The following is a 24,924-nucleotide window of genomic DNA, read 5'->3' as shown; positions in this document are numbered from 1 at the left end:
GCAGGTGAGCATCTATGACCAACACACACATTTCTTTTTAATTTACCCACACAAAGAACTAATTGAAGATATTACTATTTTGTCTCTTCATTCACTTGACAAAAGTCTTCCTGCATTACCTTTACTCTTAGAAATCTGGTTTTTTAAAAAAAGCTGGAAGTGTACAGACTTTCACTAAAATGCCTATCCAACACAAGCAAAGAAAGAAGTTTGGTAGGTTGGTTTGTTTTGTTTTGTTTTGTGTTTGCTTTTATTTTGGTGAGGAAGATCGGCCCTGAGCTAACATCTGTTCCCAATCTTCCTCTTTTTGTTTGAGGAAGATTGTCACTGAGATAACATCTGTGCCAATCTTCCTCTATTTTCTATGTGGGATGCTGCCACAGCATGGCTTGACAAGCGGTGTGTAGGTCCATGCCCAGGATCTGAACTCGTGAACCCCAGGCTGCCCAAGCAGAGTACACAAACTTAACCACTACACGACCAGGCCAGCCCCAAGAAGTTTGGTTTTAATGTATTAAAAATACTGAAATGCACAAAATACATGTATACATGTATATTCCCATAATTCCACACTTTTTAAATCATATAAAGTAGGAAATTCAAGAGCTCAAGTTTCTTCTCCATCCATTCATCCAAGGTACATACTTTTTCCCACATTTTCTCATGTTTACAAAGACGTGACTTTATATAATACAGTTTTTAAACATTAAATTCTGATATAAATGTGGCACTGCCAATTACCATCTAAAAATATCATTAACAGCTTTTCTGGTCAGTATATAGATCCATCCCATCCTTTTAATGGGTGCGTAATATTCCATTGTATGGATATAGCATGATTTATTCAAGGTAACTTAACCTTTATCTTACTGAAAATGCTGAACCATTGTGAAAAAAGTGCAATGAAGCTACATGAGATAAAGAAGAAATATTTTGTTGTAGGAAAGAATAAGAATAACTAATATTTATTGAATATTTACTATCTGCCAGGTAATATTCCAGGAATTTTATATATTAACTTATCTAATTTTCATAACAACCTTAGGAGGGTTACCATAGTTATCCACATTTTATAGATGATGGAATAATTTGCCCAGGTCACACAGGTAGTAAATAATAAGCTGGGATTCCAACACAGGTAATCTGTTTCCAAAGCATATGCTCTTAACTACTCTTCCATAAAACCTCTTGAAAAATGAATAATTACCAAAGTTATATTTTAAGGATTCAAGTAAAATGAAATGAAAATAGAAACCAAAGGAAAATGTGGAGAAAAAAGTCCTTAAAAGAGAAAAGTCGACAGAGAAAACCAAAGAATGACAGAAAAGACTATACTGAAAATTGCAGAAATTAAGGAAAACACATCCTTCCCAAAATAATTGGCCAGGTCAACAACCAGTGAAGAATATCAATAATGGGGTTGAGATAGAACTGTAGGAAGTGGGAAAGGGCAGCACACTTCAAAAGGATTGAAACCAGAATATTATCTTACATAAGATCTATTTTAAATTATATCCGAGATGTTGCACATGAATAATCCACACAAATGGTGGATGGAGGTGGCCATCAGAAAGGCAAGAGAAAAATCAGAATGAAAACCGACCCGTGGGTAAGAGCGATTTTGCACCAGAGGCCTCAGACGACACGCGATAACTGCTCTGCCGACTCGCTGACGTAGCTCCTTCTTATGCTCGTACACCAAAGTGTACATATGCATATATAAATGCATTTTCCTGAGTGCCTATATTTATTTCTTGGCTCAGACTTCTAAGAGTAAACTAAGGGCTACAATATTTTTCAGGAAATCTACTTTTTAGATAACTATAACAGGATCCTCATGTTAAAAACATTAGGTACCTCACTTTTGATCAAAACTGGACACAAATGACAACCTCTGACTCCTATTAAGGTCTCTATAACCTCTGGAGGCCTCAGGTATTTCTAAACACTTTAGAAGGCTGGGATCCGTATCACTGTAGATCCATCTTTGACAAAACAGTTTCCAAAAATTTAGTTCGCTCCAGTTCTCTCCTCCAGGCAGCTGGCGCGAGCTCAGAGAATGAAGACAAATTTTTATGTGTTGCCAAAGGAAAATGTAACAAAGGAAAATGAAGGAAGAATAAAATTGATCTGATGTACCCCCTGCCCCTCCAAAAGAATCACATGATACATTCCAAAACCAAAGTGATCTTTGGATTATCAATTCTAATTATGCCTGCCTGCCTACCACCTTGCCCTTCCATTAGAAGAGAGAGTATCGTTAATTTCAGCATAAAATTAGCAATGAAAGAAAAGATCAATATTCAAAATTATTTAGTCATCAAAATAAGTATTGTTAAATTAGAATGCTATTGATAAAAAAAAGATAATAGTGAAAATTTTAAAGTCGGTCAATGGCCACTTTTAGAGGAAATCCCATTCATAAATTCACTCAACAACCATTTCCTGGGAGACTAAGGTTTTGCACTCTAGAGGTATAGCCATGAACAAACACCCTCCTTTATGGAGCTTATATTCCAGTGGGTGAGACAGGCAGGTGGCGGTATGTGTCATAAAGAAAGACAAGGGGAATTAGAGTATGAGGAGTGGCTAAATGGGAGGGTCATTTTAAGTAAAATTGTCAAGTAATACCATCCTAAAAAGGTGACATTTCAACAGAGACCTGAAAAAACTGAGCAGAAACCAAATGGGAAACATGGAAATCACACAGAAAAAAGAGCACTCCAGAAAAAAAGTTAAAATAAATCTATTCTTTTTTTTAATATATTTTTTTATATTTTTCTTTTTTTCTTTTTTTTTCTTTTTTTTTTTTTGAGGAAGATTAGCCCTGAGCTAACTGCTGCCAATCCTCCTCTTTTTGCCGAGGAAGACTGGCCCTGAGCTAACATCCGTGCCCATCTTCTTCTACTTTATATGTGGGATGCCTACCACAGCATGGTGTGCCAAGTGGTGCCATGTCCGCACCTGGGATCCAAACCGGCGAACCCCGGGCCAGCGAAGCAGAACGTGTGCACTTAACTGCTGCACCACCAGGCTGGCCCCCAAAATAAAACTATTCTTGAATTAAGAATCAATTTTCTACTGAAGATATCCCCTTCAGTGCTACGATGATGTCATTAGCACAAAAGTGCTTGTGCTGAACTGTGCTGACAGCAAAATAAATTCTTTTCTAATCCAAAAGAATTCACTCTCCCATGAACTGAAGACATATGCATTCTTCTCTTCAAAGTTTAATAGACTAAATATACCTATATTTGCAAATATGTAAATGTTTATAAAAATCACCATAGAAAATAACATTCAAAATAGTTCTACCACATCAGACAACTGATTTAATTAATGTATCAATGTAGTAAAAATTTAAACCACATATTCTCTCTAGACAATACATAATAACTAATTTTAAAAGTGTCATATCTGGAATTTCTCTGGAGCCATCCCCTTTTTTCACATTAAAGTTTTATTTTCTTAGTATTCCTCTTTACGTCTATTTAGCATATTAAAGTTCTCTCTCTCCTTTTTTTGTTTTTTTGGTGAGGAAGACTGGCCCTGAGCTAGCATCTGTTGCCAATCTCTTCCTTTTTTTTTCTCCTCAAAGCTGCCCAGCACATAGTTGTATATCCTAGTTGTAGGTTCCTCTAGTTCTTCTGTGTAGGATGCTGCCTCAGCACGAGGGGTGCTAGGTCGATGCTTAGGATCCAAACTGGCAAACGCCAGGCCGCCAAAGCAGAGCACAGAAACCTAACCAGTTGGCCACAGGGCCAGCCTCTAAAGTTGTTTGTCTTTTAGACTATCATCCATATGTTTATAAAGCATTACTTAAAAACAACAGAGAAGTGTTTTAATGGCAATATATAAACTATTGCAAAATGAAAGAATCAATGGTTCTGTTCTTTGGCAAAAGGTACAAATTTATAATTAAAAGCATACTCATACCAAAGCTGCCTGGAAGGAGTTTAGAAATTTGATTTCTTTGCAAATGGCCATAAAGTGTGTTCCTTTCTGCTTCAACATAGTACCAGACATACAGTGAGCCTTCTAAAAGACAAGTATATTTTATTTCAGAGGCCTGGAACAAAAATTTTGGTACACTAATCTTATCTTATGAAAAAGAGAAATGCAAAATACACAGAGACAGAGAGAGAGATGCTGGTATACTTGCTTTAAATGAACTAAAATAGGAAAAAAATGGATCTATAGAAAAAAACATATTTGGGGCAATTAGTTATTTCAAAATGTTTTATCTTCAAAAATATTCACTACAGAAGTCCTCTACGTAGCAAGCTCCTAAAAGTTGCATTTTAAATTATCGATTTCCCCACAAAAATTTGATTTGCACACCATAATTAGCTGTCTTGCCAAAGGTCCATTCATATATTAAAAAGGATCATTTATAGAAAATATGCAAGTAGAGCTTAATCTAAACACACACTAACTGGGATTTTGTCATGATACTGGTTATGGAAAGTGGTCTCTGCTGTGGAGGAAAATCTCCCAAAGCTTTTGTTCTCTAGTTTAAAAGGAATCTGTCAGAAAATAGTGTCGCCATTACCCAGAAGTTCAAATTTTGGGTAATATAATTTTTAATTAGTTGCACAAATTTGGGACAAAGACTCCCGTCCTTACCTCCTTATCACCACCTCAACTCCCAACCCACCTTAGCCCCGTCTAATGTAAGGGAATCCCCCACTTACTCATCGAGCAGCCACCACCCACGGTTAGTCTAACCTTCACTTTGTTCCTGAACCTGTACCAATTCACAATTCAGTGAAACTGAACATCGAGAACAAGGCTATGCAGCTCAAAAATGGAAGAGGCTAGTCATCCATCAGAAAAATCTGGACACTTTAACACTCAGAAAATTTAGGATAAAAACTGAAATTCTCCAATTCACTTCACTAAGTTAACTTCTTCTAAAAGACTGGGCCATACACATGCACAAAACTGCCACAACGCCAACGTTTTACAGAAACCAGAAGCTGTCTGTACACGGTAGGTGTATTTTATTCTCTGAGTGGCATAATCTGAACTCAGATGTTTGTACTCTAAACCTTCTGGCCCAGAGAGGGAAAATGTGCATCAATTATAGGTTGCAGTTTATTTTAAGTCTGTTTGAGTATGACTCAAACTGAAATAGAAAAAACAACAAGGGTATGTCTGAGAAATTTCCTTAAGTGCTTATCCTAAATTAATCACAATTTGTATACAACAAATTCATACATACTCGGGAATAAATACATGCATAATATTTTTTAAGGTATAAACACAACCAACATAATTTTTAAAATATAAATTCAAAATATTATATTTTAAGTAATTCTATATGGCTGGAAAATATTTTAAATTTAATTTACCTGTATAATCCATAACAAAGCAACAGGCAGGGAACCGGGTACCTTCCAAAGTACAACTCTATCAGACACAAAATGAAACAGCTCCTAGGACAGGCAAACTGCTCCGGGGAAAGCCTCCTGCCATGTGACACTCAGCACACGCACACTTCTGCTTATCTCGACTCAAGCTGCAAGGCTGTGGCTCTGCTCTCCTTTGCCTGTTCTTTTAAAATCATCCTTGGAAAAGTCTCTCTTAAAAAAGAACCGTTATTTCTTCCCATTTCATTCCTGTATTATCAGCTTAAAACTAGGAAAAAGATAAATTCTTTTCTTTCTCCAAATAAAAAGAACACAAGATACCTATACTTCATTCTAGTGTAGTACTCAATGTTACAAACCCACAGAACCTGAAAGGAATCAGCATACAAATTTTTAGGAAGAATACAATTTTGTCATTATGTTAATTCATTTGATAGGATGCAGATTTGATCCATTTGAAATACAGTTGATCAACTTGTAAACAAACCTAATAAAGGTGATGAAAGAACAATCCTTTAAAGCATATCTAAAACCAACTCATTTGTCTGAGTCCTGAAACTGACATCAGACAGAAAGGCCATATGGTCATTCCTGAGACACACTCTATCTGGTGTAATCTTTTTTTGTGTGTGTGAGGAAGATTAGCCCTGAGCTAACATCTGCTGCCAATCCTCCTCTTTTTGCTGAGGAAGACTGGCCCTGAGCTAACATCCATGCCCATCTTCCTCTACTTTATACGTGGGACGCCTACCACAGCATGGCTTGTCAAGCAGTGCCATGTCTGCACCCGGGATCCGAACCTGCGAACCCCAGGCCGCCGAAGAGGAACATGCGCAATTAACCCCTGTGCCACAGGGCCAGCCCCTGGCGTAATCTTTAATGTCACACTGCCATGTACTCTGAGCCATCTTTTCCTATATTGACAATTGTTTTAATCTTGAGTGTGTCCTGGCTAAAACTTTAAATAAACTTTACCAATGGCTACTTCATCTCGATACAACAATTCTTTACCTTGCCCAGTAAATAAATTTTAAAAATTCTTATCAGCTTTCTTTTTTTTTTTTTTGAGCAACCTGAATAGTTGGACAATTTCCAATTTAGAGATATATTAAATATTTTCCCAAAGTGCAGGTATTGGTTGTTCAGAGTGGTTTTGTTGGAGTAGTGGGATGTTTGTTTTGCTTTTATTTCACTACTTTCCTTTCCACTGAATAAGTTTCGTCTTAAGATAATTACAAAGTTGACAATACTATAAAATATAATTCTAATTTTCAATACAATATCAAAAGTATGTTTAGTACAGAAATCTAAAAATTCTGGGCTCAGGGGAACGGGGGACGGAGGAGGGTGAAAGGGGCGATTAGGCACACACGTGTGGTGCTGGATTATAATTAGTCTGTGGGTGGTGAACATGAGATGATCTACACAGAATTCGAAATATATTATGATGTATATGAAAAAAATAAAGTGAAATATATATGGGAAAAAAAGAAAAGCACTAGAACTGATGACAGAAAAAAATGTGACATTATATGACAACTATGAAAAGAAATGCTTTCTTATAGCTAATTAATAACTAACTAGAAAATATTATGAAAAAAGGTACTATCCACAAGAGTAACAAAAGTTTTAATATTACTAGTAATAATCTTCAGCCTGTGAAGATTTTAGTTAAAATTACAATGATTTAGACATCAAAATAAATAAATAAAAATTCTGGGCTCAATAGCATCATTTAACAGATCTCCCTGATAATTTTACAAAATAAAAGAGAAAGCATCACTCCCTCAGCCATCTAGTCAGCATTGCATTTCCATAAGCAGATCCCATTACACCACCATTCTGCTAACAGTCAAACGCTGTTAATTCTCATCAACCTCACCTGTCACTGTTGCTAAGCAGACCTGTCTCACTTCTTGGGCCCTAATTCTCTTTATCTTAATCTAGAGTACAGACTGGGAAGCTTTCCACGAGCTATAAAAATTTGATATAGTTTCTTCCTGGTAATTAAGATGTATAAATGGTTAAAACATCAATGCCATGACTGTTTTAAAATGGTAAGCTCAAAATGCCTAAGAATAACTGTCTTAATTTCCACACAACTTACAAGTGTGTGGAAACACTGATAGCCATTATCAGATGTCATATGAAACGACATTTTATGCCTTTCACAATTTACTACTCTTAGCATGGATTTTTAAAGTTCTTGTCTAATTATTTGAGTTGCATTATTTTAAAAGCAATTGTTCTATTTTTATCCTTCTTTATATTTTATAATTCTTGTTTAAGTCACAGATATTCTATTAACAAAATGAGAACATAATGAAAAAATCCAAATTAGAAAGTATAAGATAGATGGATAGATGAGTGGATAGCCAGAAAACCTACAATCTCCAATCAAGTGATTTGCCACACCTCAGAAAGCCAGCAGAGGGCTGGCCAGGTGGTGCACAGGGTAAGTGTGCACGTTCTGCTTCAGCGGCCTGGGGTTCACTGGCTGGGATCCTGGGTGCGGACACGGCATTGCTTGGCAAGCCATGCTGTGGTAGGTGTCCCACATAGAAAGCAGAGGAAGATGGGCATGGACGTTAGCTCAGGGCCAGTCTTCCTCAGTGAAAAGAGGAGGATTGGCAGCAGTTAGCTCAGGGCTAATCTTCCTCAAAAAAAAAAAAAAAAAACCAGCAGAGCAGTTAAGAGCCAGGCTTTGAGTCAGACAGAGAAAGTTCAAGTCATACTTTAGCCACTTACTAGCTTGAAGATCTTAAGCAAGTTTTTAAATCTCTCTGAGCCTCAGTTTGCTCATAAATTAAGTGACAAAGGGCCTAGATCAATCCCAGGGCCACGATAACAGCTAATATGTAAACAGCAATGTGGACCAGGCATTGTTCCAACTCATGTATTAACTTATTTAACCCTCACAACAACCTTCTAAGGTATTAGCCTCATTTTACAGATGTTAAATTATTTAACTTAACTAAGGTCACACACTATACATAGCAGAGCCAGGATTCACCCAAGTAGCAGAGCTCAGGCTCCTTGTGCTTAATCTCTGCACGACACCGCCTCTATAGAGCAGGCGATCACATAAATGGGAGCAAAACAAGAAAAATCAATTCCAAAAGCTAGGCTCATTCTTTCCAGTAAAACCAGTCCTGCAGTTTGCCAAATATTTTAGTTTAGAGTTTATAAAAATTCCGGTTTTTTATAGTCTATGTTCAATTTTAACATACGGAAAAATTAGAGAAATAGAATGAAAGGGATAATGTTTAAAGTCATTGTGAGAGCTTAAAATGTGAGTTGCATTAGCCAGTTAGGCAGAAATAAGTACAGAAAGCTGTAACCATAAAAGGACCTGTACTACTCCCCACACTCCCAGCAACCGCTAAGTCTGTCCCCCTCTACTTTTCAGTTCTCCAAATGTCACAGTAGATACTACTTGCCCGGCCTCAAGAGTTTGAGCAGGTTCCTCTGACTGTAACTTCAAAGCTCACTCAGAAGGGGAGCCTTCAACTAGATCCCCCTACCGTCTTCTCCAACAATCTTTCTATCTCCATCTCACCCTCAGCAAAGCACGCCCAGATGCACCCCCATCCCCAGCAACAAGCACATCACAGTCCCCCCCAATACGTAGTAATAAGTTACCAGAGTCAGAGATTCTGCTCAGGTCACCTGTTCTAGCCTATGGGCCAGGGACCACTACCCTAACTGTAGCTAACTACTCAGCAGCACCCTTGAACCCCATCCCAGGTTCCTGAGACAATTTAACCCTCCACAGTCCAGGCTGAAAGAAGTAGAGTTACTGAACCAAGAGACCTGAGGTCTAGGGGCCCGCCAGGTGGCGCAGCGGTTAAGTTCGCGTGCTCTGCTTCGGCAGGCACCAGTTCAGATCCTGAGCACAGACCTATGCACTGCTTATCAAGCCATGCTGTGGCAGGTGTCTCATATATAAAATAGAGGAAGGTGGGCATAGATGTTAGCTCAGGGCCAATCTTCCTCAGCAAAAAGCGGAGGATTGGCAACAGATGTTAGCTCAGGGCTAATCTTCCTCAAAAAAAAAAAAAAAAAAAGAGAGAGACCTGAGGTCTAGCCTTAAGACTGCTACTCATTCCCCTCTGATCTAAGTCCTGGACCCTCCATAGGTGTCCATTTCCTCACTGGTAAAACAAGGAAGTTGAACTGGATGATCACTAAACTCTAGTTCAACTCTAATGATCTAGGATTCTACTTTATACCAATTACAGCCGGATGAGGAAACTCAAGTAACTCCCTGCAGGTAGCTGCTCCTCCTCCTCTAGCCCACACCACCCCCTCTTCCATCCTCCTGGGGCTTTAGGAACAGCCACACCTCAAGGGTGGGAAAGCAGGGAGCCAGGGTATAAATCCAGTGCATTTACCTTGAACGGCTGATGCTCCGAGGGAGCATCCAACTGTTTACAGGCACACTTTCCTCTCTAGACACAGCCCTAGTTATTCTACTCAGCCTAGGGGTGAGGAGAGAAATACAAACATTCACAACACACACATAGAAATAACTGTTGAGGGCCCTGCTTACTGGAGTGCTCACGGCCTGGTAGTCACTCCTATTAGGACAATGAGGCCTGGGTGTCAGCAATAAAGCTTCTGAAGGAGACCCTCCTTCCAGGACATGACTGAGATAGCCTAGACAGGGAGTGCTGAGTTTTCTGTAGATGACAGCTCAGGAGCTGAGACACTGCTCTCCTCTCTCTCCCTTTCAGGCTTCCTTTCCTATCTGGAGCAGTTCCCGTGTGTGAGTCCACAGCCCTCCACCCTCCCCAGAGAAGGAGAATGAGCACGGTTCCCACTTCACTCTTCCTTCTTAAACCCAAAAACCATAACTTTACCATAATATCTTACATCATATTTATTACTCATATAATAACTCACTTTGTTGCACATTCTAAAACCTTAGAATTAGATTATAAATGCTCACCCTGTTTTTCCACATTTCAGAAATGGTAAAAAGGGGGTTTCCCCCCAGTCTCTATTCTCACCCTCCTTACCAACAACTCAGAGTTAAGTCAAAAGGCCTTAATGTTATGCCTCATCCCAACTTCCCCTTACTCTGAAATCAGAACAAACTTTACCTAAGATGTTGCTGTTCTCCCAGGCTTCTGACCACCCACTCCAGCCTGCAGTTGCCTCAGCTTTTCCTTTCACATTCTGTCATCCTTCATTGGCTTTGCTTACAGAGCTCCAAGACCGCTATCCCATAATGTGAGAAGACTCCACAGCAAAAAGGATTCTCTGAATGAAGAAGATTCTAACAGAGTGAGCCCACCTCCTCCCATGAGTGAGCTCTAACCCCCACACCTCCAAACTTATAAGCTAAGACAGAGGAGCATCAAGGACCAACCAGGTAACAAAAGAGCCCTATGAAATAAGAAGGGAACTCAAATGCTCAACTCAATACCACGACCTAGCCCAGCGCTATGCATGCTCCAAAGCAAAGTTGAGAATCATCCCCAGAAAGCACAAAAGCACAATTATGACCAAAGCATGGTGCAACTTGATAGAAGATCTACTTTACCAAACTCCAAACCTTCAGATAAGGGCTCTCTCTAGACAGACAACCCCTGTTCGTTATGCTGTAAAAGAACGGTGGTAATGGTGGCAGGATCGAAAGCTCTAAGCGGCGGCAAACTCAGACTTCTTATAAAGTAGCAGGGCCACTTCTTTCTTACATGAGCCACAAGAGAACTGACATCCAGTAACCACAGCTGGAAAGAGGGGGGAAATAACTTTTATAAGAGGTGGAGTATAGTCTCTCAACCACTGATGTTTTTCCTCTGTCAGAAGATGACTGTAAAAAGAGACATTGGTTTAAATGTTTAAGGGCAACCAATAACAAAGAATATATATCAATTAATCTTGATGGAAAATTAAGCCATGAGAAATAGGATTAAAGTTATTAAAATGCCTGGTAAAAACATGAAAGATTTAAGATTTTCTTCCCACAAATATGGATCTAACAAGAAACATGTTTATTCATTTTACACTTTGAAAGTGAGTGTCATTTTATAAAATGTATATAAAATTATATACATTCGAATCAAAGCTCTAGTGGAAAGATCACAATCAAAATCCAGGTTTCTACCACAGAGAGGTACCCAAGCCAGACATATCCCTCTGTAGAAAGCTTCTTTAGGCAGACCACAGACCTTCCTGTGTGGTTTTGGTCTGTTCACCTGGCTGGCAAAAGGAACCACTAGAAAATAAGCAAAGGAAGTCAAGAAAAATAGTCATGAATGGACTATTATAGTTGTCCCAGAGGCAAAAAAAAACAGTGGAAAAATTCTTCAAGAAATCTGGAAGTATTCAGCTAGAGTTCTTGGTAAGTAAAGAAAGTCACAAATTTCCATGGTACTCAAAAATACAAATCATTCTTGATGTTCTGTAACAGGGGTCAGCACACTTCTATAAAGGACCCAACAGTAAATATTTTAGACTTTGTGGGACCATCCAGTACCTACCACAACTACTCAACTCTGCCACTTTAGTGCAAAAGTAACCACAAACAATACGTGAATGAATGAGTACAGCTATGTTCCAATAAAACTTTATTTTTAGACTGTAAAATTGGATTTCTTATAATTTTCATGTATCATGAAATATTTTTCTTCTTTTGAATTTTTTCAACCATTTAAAAATATTTAAAAAAAAACGCATTGTTATTTTGCAAGCCACACAAAAACAGGTTTGCCTATCCTGTTCTACAATCTTTACTGTAGTTGATCTAAGCTTTCTCTGAAAGAGCTCTGATCTTCATTTAGATCTCTGCCTCTGACATGACTCACAATGGTAATGGATTCGCCCCAACAACTGCTTGATGGATCAAGGCTGGGAATTCAAGAAAACTTCCCCGACAGCTCTCTTTATTTCTAACGATACTATGAGCAACACTTAGTCTTGACAGCCCACATGACTTTGTTCACTCCCTATCACATTAGAATCAGTGGTAAATGCTAAATCGACTTGTGAGAAGTCAACTACTTTCACAGGGTAATAAAAACATTTCCAACCCACAGACATCTCTAGCCCTCAAGAATTCTATGAAAATGGAAATCGCTGGTTAAGATTTCCAAATCTTCTCAATTATACTATCAGCCAGGAAACTTTATACAAAGTACACTCGTAGTACAAAATGCAAGTAAAAGTCAGTTTGCTATGAGAAGATCTGGCCCTGTTCACCAACGACAGCTGACAGACAATTCTCGAAAACAAGAAACTTCGATTTCACTCCTAACGGCACAGTTAACTACTTTGGTTAGCCATTTCAGATCAGTACTTCATGTATGAAATTAAGAAATAGATTTAGATTATTTCTGTGGTCTTTTCTTGCTCTAAAAGGCTTGTAACGAGCTACACTTATCATGATATCTGAGCTAGCCCACTGAGAGTTTCAGCACTTACCACTTTTCATTATCCTTAAACTAAGAGGAAGATAATTTCCTCTCTGCTCTTTTATCTCCAGCTTTTTGAAAGGCCATTGAAAATAGATTTCTGATCAGGACAACTGCTGACCTCTTAGAAAGAATCCAGTCTTAACACAGATATAACTGACTCAAGACAAAATGTAATGCAGTAGAATGCCTGGAAGCTGTTTCTAGAGACAGACCTTTGCACCTGCTGCAGCTGTAAAATGCAAGCTGTGGAGCTTCCTCAGAACGAGAGCCTACAGTCAGCTCCTTCAGCTACCACAGAATTCGTCTTCAAAATTGCTTCAGTCCTCCACAATAATCGCATCCTTGACCTACAGGAACCACACTGCAGTCTGACTCTAGAATCAGGCAGCCCTGGATTTAGCCCCTGCCATCAATCCTTATAAACTGAAAGCTATTCACCTCTAAGCCTCACTTTCCCATCTGTAGAACCGGGATGCTGTTGTTGGCAGCAATAGAAATGATATATACATAATGGTCTATAAATATTGATGTCTTTGGGAAGACATCTGCCACACATTGATAGGTTTGAAAAAAAATAATTTACAAAGAAATAGGAATAATATGATAGCATTTTGGAGTTTTTTTGAAAAGCAATCAGTGGAAAAAAGGAAAGAAATTCTGACACATGCTACAATATGGCTGAACCTGGAGGATATTACACTAAGTGAAATAAGCCAGTCACAGAAAGACAAATACAGTATGATTCCACTTATGTGAGATACCTAGAATAGACATATTCATAGACAGAAAGTAGAAGGGTGGTTGCCAGAGGCTGAGGGGAGGGGAAAATGGGAGTTGTTTAACGGGTATGGTGCTTCAGCAAGATGAAAAGAGTTCTGAGGACTGGTTGCACAACAATGTGAATGTACTTAACACTACTGAGCTGTACACTTAAAAACTAGTTAAGATGGTAAATTTTATATTATGTATATTTTACCACAATTTTAAAAATTTTAAGTAAATTTTTAAAATAAAATAAAATATAAAACACTTTTAAAAAGTATATAGTGAAGGCCAGCCACAGTGGCCTAGTGGTTAATTTCAGCACATTCCAGTTCAGCAGCCCAGTTTGGTTCCTGGGCACTGATCCAGCCCATTCTGCTCATGGCCATGCTGTGCTGTCAGCCCATGCAGTGAAAAATAGAGGAAGACTAGCATGGATGTTAGCTCAGGACTAATCTTCCTCAGCAAAAAGGAGAAAGAAGAAAGCATACAGTGGATATCTCTGGCAGAATTACTGATGATTTTTACTTTCTACTTGATACATTTCATCACTGTTGCAAAAGTGGGCAACCTCACTATGAAAAACATTCAATACAGAAAAAAAAAAGGCATTTCATTTTATATGTGAAGTAAGCCTAAAAGCCCAAAAGCTGTGAAATCTACCACCTAAGGGTCCAATTAGTCTTAACATACATTAAGATTAAATACAGTAACCAGGAACTATACATATAATTAGGGTCAGAATGACTGGCTAAAAGAATAATAATAGATTGGTTAGAATAAATTATATTTCTGTTCTTAAATTTGTAACATTAGATGGCATTTACACAAAGTTTATCTAAATTTTACTTTTGAATAAAAAGGCATTATAAAAATAAATAATAAAAATTTCATTGTTGGGGGCTGGCCCAGTGGCGCATTGGTTAAGTTCACATGTTCTGCTTTGGCGGCCTGGGGTTTGCTGGTTTGCGCCCGGGTGTGGACACGGCACTGCTTGGCAGGCCATGCTGTGGTAGGCGTCCCACGTATAAAGTAGAGGAAGATGGGCACGGATGTTAGCGCAGGGCCAGCCTTCCTCAGCAAAAAGAGGAGGATTGGCAGCAGATGTTAGCTCAGGGCTAATCTTCCTCAAAAAAAAAAAAATCTTCATTGTTAATTATAGTGCCTAGCAATGTTTGTTGAGTGAATAAATGGATACACTTGAGTAGGAAGCAACTTCTTGAATCTCAGAAAATGCACAAACCATTCAGAATAGACATTTATCTTACGCTGCTACCCACTGGTGGCAGCATTCCTAAAACACAAGGACAACAGCTAGGAAAGAGTTCACTGCTGAAACTTTAAAAGATGTCAGCAAGAGGTGACACACTTCTAACAACCTTTCTCCTTTGAAAGCTTTTATTATTTCCAAGAAAATATGGACTCTGTCCTTTAAAAAGGCACATTTACTCTGCCATACATCAACTGTGAAAAATGTATAAAGTGGGAAAATCACTGGAATTAGAGCAAGATCTACTTTTTGATCTTGCTTTAAGCAACACTGTACCTCAGTTTTCTCAGACATGAAATATGTGAACCTCTCAGCAACCTATTACCAATACTTCATGTCTGAGGGCACCCTGAAATGGTAAAATGTCAGGAGTTAGCAGTACTTATTATTAATTAAATTACTATTATTGACTTTTTTGTTTAAATAATAAAACATCTCTGAAACATTTCTCTTTATGATCTATGTATTATTTATGTTAAACAAATGCATCAGCTTTTCAACATGTTAAATACCTAAAGACAATTTTTTAAAAATTAAGTGCCTAACTAAAGATAAAAGAATAACAAATATCTGTTCTTTGACTGAGTCATCCTTTACATGATACTCCATCTTCTCAATTCAATTCGGATTTTTTCCCAGGGCTTTTTTTTTTAACAGAAACATGCCCTACATACTTTTCATGAGCATAATTTATTTTTAAATTGATGTCTGGGAATTCTGCATACTGTATCTTAAAACAGTGCTCCATGTTAGTCATTGTTTCCACAGTCCACTAGCTCCTAGGCAGGAAGTGTGATACACAAAGAAGGAACTGAATCTCCTGGGGGCTATCAGTAACGTCCTTTAGCATTTCATAAAAATCTGATACACAAAACTCATGGTGAAAACTGGAAATGTTTTATATTAATGGTAGCAACCACTGTAAAGATGGAGAATAAAAACAGGGACCATTTATGACTCATTATCATAGGAGATAACTGAAGCGAAGTGACCTCAAACTGGGGCCAGACAGGATCAACAGCTTTTGCATTTTCCTGCTCTGCACAATGTTAAAATAATATCAGATTTTATATTCACATAATATTAATTACTAACATCAAAAATTGGTCCTCATAATAAATCATGAATAAATGATGATCAAATAAAACTGGGGAAATTTTTAAGTTATTTTGTCAGTATTATAATGTATTAACAAATACACATGCCACTTCAGTGAAATTAGATTCAACAGACATATGTCTTGGCATTCCATCAAGAATGTAAAAGGTTCAGGAATGTATGTGTCTGTGTGTGTGTGTGTCTGTGTGTGTGTGTCTGTGTGTGTGTGTCTGTGTGTGTGCGCGTCTCCTTAAAAAGAAAAATATAGGGGCTGGCCCCATGGCCGAGTGGTTATGTTCGCGCACTCCACTTTGGTGGCCCAGGGTTTCACCGATTTGGATCCTGGCCACGGACATGGTACCGCTCATCGGGCCACGTTGAGGCGGCATCCCACATGCCACAACTAGAAGGACTCACAGCTAAAATATACAACTATGTACTGGGGGCATTTGGGGAGAAAAAAACAAAAAAAGAGAAAAAGAAGATTGGCAACAGTTGTTAGCTCAGGTGCCAATCTTTAAAAAAAAAAAGTATACACTGAGGATAGATGATATAACAAGGAACAAAACAGAGGCCTGTGAACTTCCAAGGATCATACAGCAGCAAAACACTTACCATCCATGTTTCAAAAATATCTGAGGAAATCAAAGATAAAACACATTAGGTTCCCATACACTATTTACCAAACAGACCCCTAATTTACTTGAATCAAGACTTTATAGAAGTACAAATTAAAGTTTCATAAATGTTTTACCCAAAACAGTCCATGAAAGATGTCATCTTTTTAATTGCTTACTGTAACTTACACACTTTTTTAAATTAGGTACTACTTTTAAGTTATACTAAAGCACTTATCTCTAAAGCATTACAAGATAAAAATAAAGGCTCACAGACATCCCTCAACACCAGACATAAAGCATAAGTACACTAAATGTAAAATATGAGTATAAAAAATAAGTTTTATTTCTATAATCAAAAGTATATTTTTAGATACTTATCAACTAGAATCAATGCCTATTCAAAGATAGATTTCTTACAGGTGAACAATCCATTTAGGTCATTTGGGGGACACTTCCAGATTCTATATTTTTCTCCCTGAGCACAGAACAAGAACTTGGTTGCACAAGTACCCTAAAGCCACTCAAAGAATTAGGGAAAAAGTATGTGGGAGGCATGGAACTTCTGAACTTGGAGTCAATGCCTGAGGACTGAGGCGTTCTTTTTTGGTAGTTCATTTCAGTCCTAGAGTGTAAATGTACTCGTATGAATTGACAGAAAATATAACTGCAGGAATTATATATTATCCTAGGAATGCTTGTTTTACATTTTCAACAAAAGAAAAGGCTTTCAAAGAAAAAGAAAAAAACCCAACATTTATTGAGTTGTTTAGTATGTTTCAGAGACACTGAAACATTATGATAGAAACTTTGATATATATTACAACATCACAATCATATTCTCCATCTTTGCCATAAAATCATGACGGATTCATCGATCAAAAGAGCTCTAAATTATTAAAATGCCTATCTTACCAGAGTTTAAAAAAAATTTCTATAGATTGTTCATTTCTTTTCAACCTACAGAAGATATTTCTGAATTAAGAGATTCAACAAGCTGAGTATTTCATCCTTTCTCTCCAGAGATCAGGAGCAACACAATGAAATGATAAAATTCTGAGCCAAGTGGATAACACAAAAACAAGTTCAAAAACATCAACAAACACATAAATACAGAGATAGATTAGTGGTTACCAGAGGGGAAGAGAGGAGGGGGGAGGGCGAAAGGGGTAAAAGGACACATGTGTATGGTGACCAATGGCAAAGGCTTTTGGTAGTGAACATGATGTATTTTGACTTCTGTATAGAAGTCAAAATGTAATGATGTATACCTGAAATTTATATATTATAAACCAATGTAATCTCAACAAAAAAAATAAATTAATAAAAAAAATAAGGTCAAAGAACTCAACTATCTTCCTAGACCTCTGATTGTCATTGTCCAAGAAATCATTGTCAGGACATTGGATTTTTTCCTCCTTAATTTAACAATTTTATTGTCTCTATTTTGCCTAAAGGCAATAATTTTCCATCTGGATCAACTTATTCTGTCAAAAATATATTATCCATACTATTCAATATTAATTCATATGAATGTAAAGGAATGAATGAACGAAAGAAAGAAAGAAATGGCCAAATCTTTGTAGAATTTATAATGGGATACCATAAAAGTCAGTCTTCTCAATTTAAAAAGTAGACAAGACATAGTAGCCATATCATCTTGAGAGACCCCGATCTCAGATTTGTAGAGACAACTGAAAATGGAAGAGACATCTCTAAACAGATGGTAGTCACCCTGCAAAGACACCCTCCACGTCACATGAATCAAATCAGCAGCAATTATGACCTATAAACAATGCATTTAGAACCTCTAAGAAACACTGAAAAAGCCCTGCAGTACACCATAGGAAAAAACAAGAGCACACTCTAAAAAATTAATTCAGTAAACGCATCTGGTATTGTAGAAAAAAAGAATAGATTTTATGTTATTATTGATTTGCACAATTTCTTCATTCAATGGTTCATAATGAGGAGATTTTGCCTTTAACACACACACATACACACACACACACAACGCAACCCTTAGGGAACTAGCAGAGCTTCTACATACCTGGTCAATTTGAAATAGACTGCATTAAAAATATATCATGCTATCAAAGGAAGTTAATTAACAAAGCTTGTAAACATAATCAAATAATGTATTAAAAACAACAATATTGTTTTAGAAACATGAAATCTCTCCCAAAAATATTCTTACTCAATCTTTAGCTAAAATCACTTAAACTTCAATGTTTAAGAAAGTACGTTCACAAAACATGATGTCTTTTCAGGTTTCCATATACTTCTATTATATTTTGTCTTTAGGCAAAATAGAGTCATTATATTTTGCTAGAACAAGATACAGATTCTGCCATTACTGAGGGGAAACATAAGGAAATTATCTTTTCCTTTTTTAATATAACCCTTATAATGACATTAATGCAATTATCAGTCTATCACCCATAGTTACAAAAAAAAAAAGCATAGTAACACTAGACTGTATCAAAAATGTCTCAAAGTGGTCTTAGCCACATCTTTTCAAATACCATGTCTACTCGGCTCAGGGAAAACAAAAGAAAAAGTTAACAAATGGGACTACATCAGACTAAAAAGCTTCAGGAAACCATCAACAAAATGGAAAGACAACTCAGCAACTGGGAGAAAATATTTACAAATCATTTATCAGACAAGGGGTTGATATACAAAGTATATAAAGAACTCATACAACTCAACAACAACAACAAAAAACAACCCGATCAAAACATGGGCAGAGGATATGAACAGACATTTTTAAAAGGAAGATATACAGATGGCCAACAGGCACATGAAAAGATGCTCAACATCACTAATCAAGGGAAATGCAAATCAAAACTACAATGAGATATATCACCTTACACCAGTCAGAATGGCTGTAATTACCAAGACCAAAAACAACAAATGTTGGAGAGGACATGAAGAAAAGAGAATCCTCATACACTGCTGGTGGGAATGCAAACTGGTGCAGCCATTATGGAAAACAGTATGGAGATTCCTCAAAAAACTAAAAATAGAAATACCGTATGACCCAGCTATCCTACTACTGGGTATCTACCCAAACAACTTGAAATCAACAATCCAAAGTAACATATGCAGCTGCGTGTTCATTGCAGCACTATTCACAATAGCCAAGACACGGAAACAATCCAAGTGCCCATCGACCAATGACTGGATAAAGAAGATGTGGTGTGTGTATATATGTGTACACATACACACACAATGGAATACTACTCAACCATAAAAAGGACAAAATCATCCCATTTGCAACAATATACAAGGACTTGGAGGGTATTACGCTAAGCGAAATAAGCCAGACTGAGAAAGAAAACACCATATGATTTCACTTATATGTGGAATATAAACAAACACATGGACAAAGAAAATAGTTCAGTGGTTACCAGGGGAAGGGGGGTAGAGGGTGGGCACAGGGGTGAAGAGGAGCACCTATGTGGTGACAGTCAAGAAATAATATACAAATGAAATTTCACAATGATGTAAACTATTATGAATCTCAATTAAAAAAAACATTTTTTAAATGTCTCCAGTTACGATGACAGTTACATAGGATGTACCTTCTCCCAAGCTTGGCCCACAATCAATCTCGAAGGCTTGTAGGCTCTGTTAACAACCTACATTGCTTGCTTCCAAAAGCATCATTACCTGATCTCTGCAATTTTATCACCTTTACTAACTATTAGTCCTTTCTGTAACTCACACAGAGAATAAAAGCCTCTCTTTCCAGCTCACTTATCAAGTGAATGGTTCCTTTCCAGAAAAACAGACACCTGAGCTCTAGGGACCATAACAGAAAACAGCTCTAAAATCATTCAACTGCACTTAGCCTTGGTAGTTTTCTTTTCTACTATGTTCTTTAAGGGAAAAAGGTGGCCGTTAAATTTGGAAACATATTCTATAAATACATGCATTCTTCTACATAATACAATAAATAGTTTGACTGATTTGTCTTTTAAAGGAGAGAGAGATGAATACTGTTTGGGTGATGTTTCAGCTTACGACAATTAGACCTCCTGCTTTCTTCCATTCATTTGCAGCAGAATAGTTTTTCAATCATCCCTGTGGATTTTTATGCACACTACATAAGGTGCCAGTTTCATTGCTTCTGCTCTAAACAAATGTCAAATAGTTTTTTCAGTGTTTTCCAACATCAACATTCAAATGTTCTATTAATTGATTGGTGCTGAAAAGGAGTCCTAGATTCACAACACCATAGGTTACCGAACAGAAAAATCTCATAGCCAGAAGAGTTAGAGAACATATTCCAGATGTTTGAATTTTTCAGAGAAGAAATAACCCTTTGGATGCTAGGATTTCTAAATTTTAATACCATCAAAAAGACCCAGGGGTCTGCCTGGTGGTGTAGTGGTTAAGTTCACACACTCTGCAGCCCAGAGTTCATGAGTTCGGATACCAGGTGTGGACTTACACACTACTCATTAAGCCATGCTGTGGCAGCATCCCACATTCAAAATAGAGGAAGATTGACACAGATTTTAGCTCAGCAACAATCTTTCTCAAGCAAAAAGAGGAAGATTGACAACAGATGTTAGCTCAAGCCAATCTTCTTCATCAATAATAATAAAAAAAAATCCAATAGCATTTCTCAATGAGCATGCTATGGGTATTTTAAGCAGGATAATACCATAGTTAACATCCCTGAGCCCAGGCATTAAAGGCCAGTAGCACTGACCAGTCACTGTGACAACACAAAGCCCACACACACATTTCTACATGGCCCCTAGTGAGAGTACTGCCCTCCCAACCTTAGCAATTTATTTCCCTGCCATGTTAAACAAGTCATACAAAGCTCTGAAGAAGCTTTTCTTTTTTTTTTTTTTTGAGGAAGATTAGCCCTGAGCTAACTACTGCCAGTCCTCCTCTTTTTGCTGAGGAAGACTGGCCCTGAGCTAACATCATGCCCATCCTCCTCCACTTTACATGTGGGATGCCTACCAAAGCATGGCATGCCAAGTGGTGCCATGTCCCCCAACCCGGGATCCGAACTGGCGAACCCTGGGCCGCCAAGAAGCGGAACATGCAAACTTAACCACTGTGTCACCAGGCCGGCCCTGAAGAAGCTTTTCTTAATAACTCAATTTTTTTGATAGGGTACAGAAGTAACTGGAGACACAAATGAACATGATGTAGGCATATAAGACTAACCTCTAAAGGAGCTCTTAACATGCTGCTTGCAAAAGTCCTACAGGTCAGTTTGCTTTTTGGTCACTTGTTTCTCCCTCATAAAAGTACTAAAGTTGCCTCTAAGCCTGCGCTGTCCAATATGGTAGCCACTAGCTATGTACGGCTATTTAAATTTAAACCAAAAATTCAGTTCCTCAGTCACACTAGCCACATACACCCAGCAGATGCTTTATTATAGAACATTTCCATTATCACAGAAAGTTCTATTAGAGAGCACTGCTCTAAGGCCTCCTAAGTATACGACAAGGCAGCTCATTGCCATTTTGAGGGTAGTTCACAAGAAAGACACAGAAATCTTCAGTGGCAGTAACAGAAAGCACTTATGTAGTCACAGTTCATCTCCAAACTTTTTTTTTTATTATTGTTTTTTGAGGAAGATTTGCCCTGAGCTAACATCTGCTGCCAATCCTCCTCTTTTTGCTGAGGAAGACTGGCCCTGAGCTAACATCCGTGCCCATCTTCCTCTACTTTATATGTGGGACGCCTACCGCAGCATGGCTTGCCAAGCAGTGCCATGTCTGCACCAGGGATCCGAACCAGTGAACCCCGGGCCACCGAAGCGGAACATGCGCACTTACCCGCTGCGCCACCAGGCTGGCCCTCCAAACTCTTTTTAACATTTGGCTTTGGAACAAAATTCCAGACATGAGCAACATTAAAAACAGAAAACTTCAATATTAGACCAAGTTGATTAGTATCTACAGAAAGGATTAGCTCTCCTATAATATCTCATAAACAAGCTGTCCTACAAGATAATGTTGATCAGTGAAATACTAGTAGGTAGGCACCTAACCTTTCTTTCTTCTCCAGATATCATCTACTGAGGGCCAACCTTTGTTTTTTTTAACAAAAGAACTGTCCAGGGGCTGGTGTGCCCTTCACAAGGCTCTGTGTAGCCTTTGAGGCGACAGAGGTATAGATTTGCTCCTATTTGCTATTTTGCTCCTCCCAAATTCAGAGCTGGTCCATCCTCTCTTTTATCTGTCACTGGGTACTCTTCCTCACAGTGTTTGTAGCTTGCACACTTACCACACCCTGGAATTAGCCCAAGAAGTGGCCCAAAAGGCTGGACTCCAAGTATCTAAGATGTTTGGTATGTAAATTCTTTTTTTTTTTAAAGATAAAGGATCTTTTTTTTTTACATTATATAGCTTTCAGATGTACATCGTAATATGTTTCAAATTCTGTGTAGATTACATCATGTTCACCACCCAAAAACTAATTATAGTCCATCCCCTCACATGTGAACCTAATCACCCCTTTTCCCCTCCCCATCGCCTTCCCCTATGGTAACCACCAATCCAATCTCCGTTGCTATGTGTTTGTCGTTATTTGTATCTTCTACTTATGAGTGAGATCATACGGTATTTGACTTTCTCCCTCTGACTTATTTCACTCAGCATAATACCCTCAAGGACCATCCATGTTGTCACAAATGGCCGGATTTCGTCATTTCTTATGGTTGAGTAATATTCCATTGTGTATATAGAGCACATCTTCTTTATCCATTCATCCCTTGATGGGCATCTAGGTTGCTTCCAAGTCTTGGCGATTGTGTATAATGCTGCAATGAACATAGGGGTGCATGTGTCTTTATGCCTTTGCATTTTCAAGTTCTTTGGGTAAATACCCAACATGTAACTTCTTCAAAAAGCATTTGATAAGACTATAAAACTATTTTTCTACCTCTCTACTATTTGAAACTCTAAGACCAGGGCAGTAATTCTATTGTAATTCCTTAAAAACCAAATTTTCCAAAGCTTCTGGGGTACTGAAGTTTATTAACAGGCCTACTATTAAAAAAGGGGGAAGGGTGATATTTCAATCTCAAGTAATTTGGAAGGCAGTAGGGCACACGCATGCCTGAGTTCCATCCCTGTTCCACCACGAACTGACAGGCTCCGAGACCTTAGGCAGATTGCATGGTAAACCAAGGGTCTCATCTGTAAAATGGATGATAAGACATTACCATGCAAAGTGATTCTTATTAGCACATAGTAGGGGCACAAAGAATTTTGTTAATGTTACTTTTGCCCTTGCTGTTCCTTCTGCCTAGAACACATTTCCCCTGGTAGTTCACATAACCAGCTCCTTCTCACTCTTTAGGTCTCAGCTTAGATGTCACCTCATTAGAGAGGCCCTACCTACCCATTCAAGTTCAATATATGACCCTGTTATTCTTTATCCTAGCCCCCTGTTTAGCTCTTTTCTGGTACTTCTCATAATCTATGAGGAATTTACACACTAGTTTAGTTCTTCATTACCAATTTTTCTCATCAGAATATAAATTCCATGAGGACAGTATATCCTGAGAGAATAACACAGTGTATAGCACATAGCAGACTCTCAACAGATAGTTGAGAGGGCCAGCCCCAATGGCCTAGTGGTTAAAGTTTGGCATGGTCCGCTTCAGTGGGCTGGGTTCAGTTCCTAGGCATAAAACCATACCACTCATCTGTCAGTGGCCATGCTGTGGTGGCAGCTCACATAAAAAACCAAAAAAAAGAGGAAGATTGGCAACAGATGTTAGCTCAGGGCAAATCTTCCTCAGCAAAAAAAATAAGAAATAAATAAGTACTTGACAGATAAATGAATATCTGGATTAAACAAAGTTAACTGTTTTCTTCCTACAGGGCTTCTCATACTTTTCCAAGCAAATATGCACTATGACTCTTCTGGAGGGCCACAGGGTTTGTAGTATTTCTCCAACTTACTGGCCATAGGACCCTTTTCTTGTAGAATATCTTCATATCTCCCAGAAGTAATGTTTTAGGAGACACAAAATGGAAAAAAATTAGCTATAGATACACATTCAATTGTGTCCTGGAAAGTGTAAATAATATCCAAATGTCATCTAGGGATTTTATCCACCTAGCTTAGCAAAAGAGGGTTAGTTACTCATTTGCACCATGAGCAAACACCGAAATAACTGACCAGGTGACATACCACACCCATATTAGAATACGTTAAGGAGAGTTTAATAAACGAACTACTTACAGTGATGTGGAAAGAGCATAGGGTAATTACAAAGGATACTACAGTTCCCTAGGACCATTACCATCCCAAGATGGAAAGAGCAGGAGTTACCAGAACCAGGAAAATGGAAACCACATAAAGAGTGAAAAGCATATAGAGATACTGTGGCT

At 38.0% G+C, this 24,924-nt stretch overlaps 1 protein-coding gene across 12 annotated transcripts in view; it reads right to left on the bottom strand.

Moving 5' to 3' along the window:
* ST7 (suppression of tumorigenicity 7) overlaps positions 1-24,924 on the bottom strand; it is a 250,563-nt gene that overhangs the window by 189,062 nt on the left and 36,577 nt on the right. For 2 of the 12 annotated variants that reach the window (XM_070512292.1, XM_070512311.1), the window contains exon 1: positions 5,355-5,499. The exons of 7 other annotated variants lie outside the window; for them this stretch is intronic. In XM_070512292.1, coding sequence (XP_070368393.1) covers positions 5,355-5,367 — 13 coding nt within the window. In that variant the 5' untranslated portion in view covers positions 5,368-5,499. Of the gene's footprint in view, positions 1-5,354; positions 5,534-24,924 lie in introns of those variants that run through there. 3 more of the 12 variants (XM_070512318.1, XM_070512306.1, XM_070512349.1) reach the window with 3 other exon arrangements.

The sequence above is a fragment of the Equus asinus genome, chromosome 1, assembly GCF_041296235.1.
Source record: "Equus asinus isolate D_3611 breed Donkey chromosome 1, EquAss-T2T_v2, whole genome shotgun sequence".
Taxonomy (NCBI): domain Eukaryota; kingdom Metazoa; phylum Chordata; class Mammalia; order Perissodactyla; family Equidae; genus Equus; species Equus asinus.
Note: the sequence above shows the minus strand (reverse complement) of the source record. Positions and strands in the feature narration are given on the sequence as shown.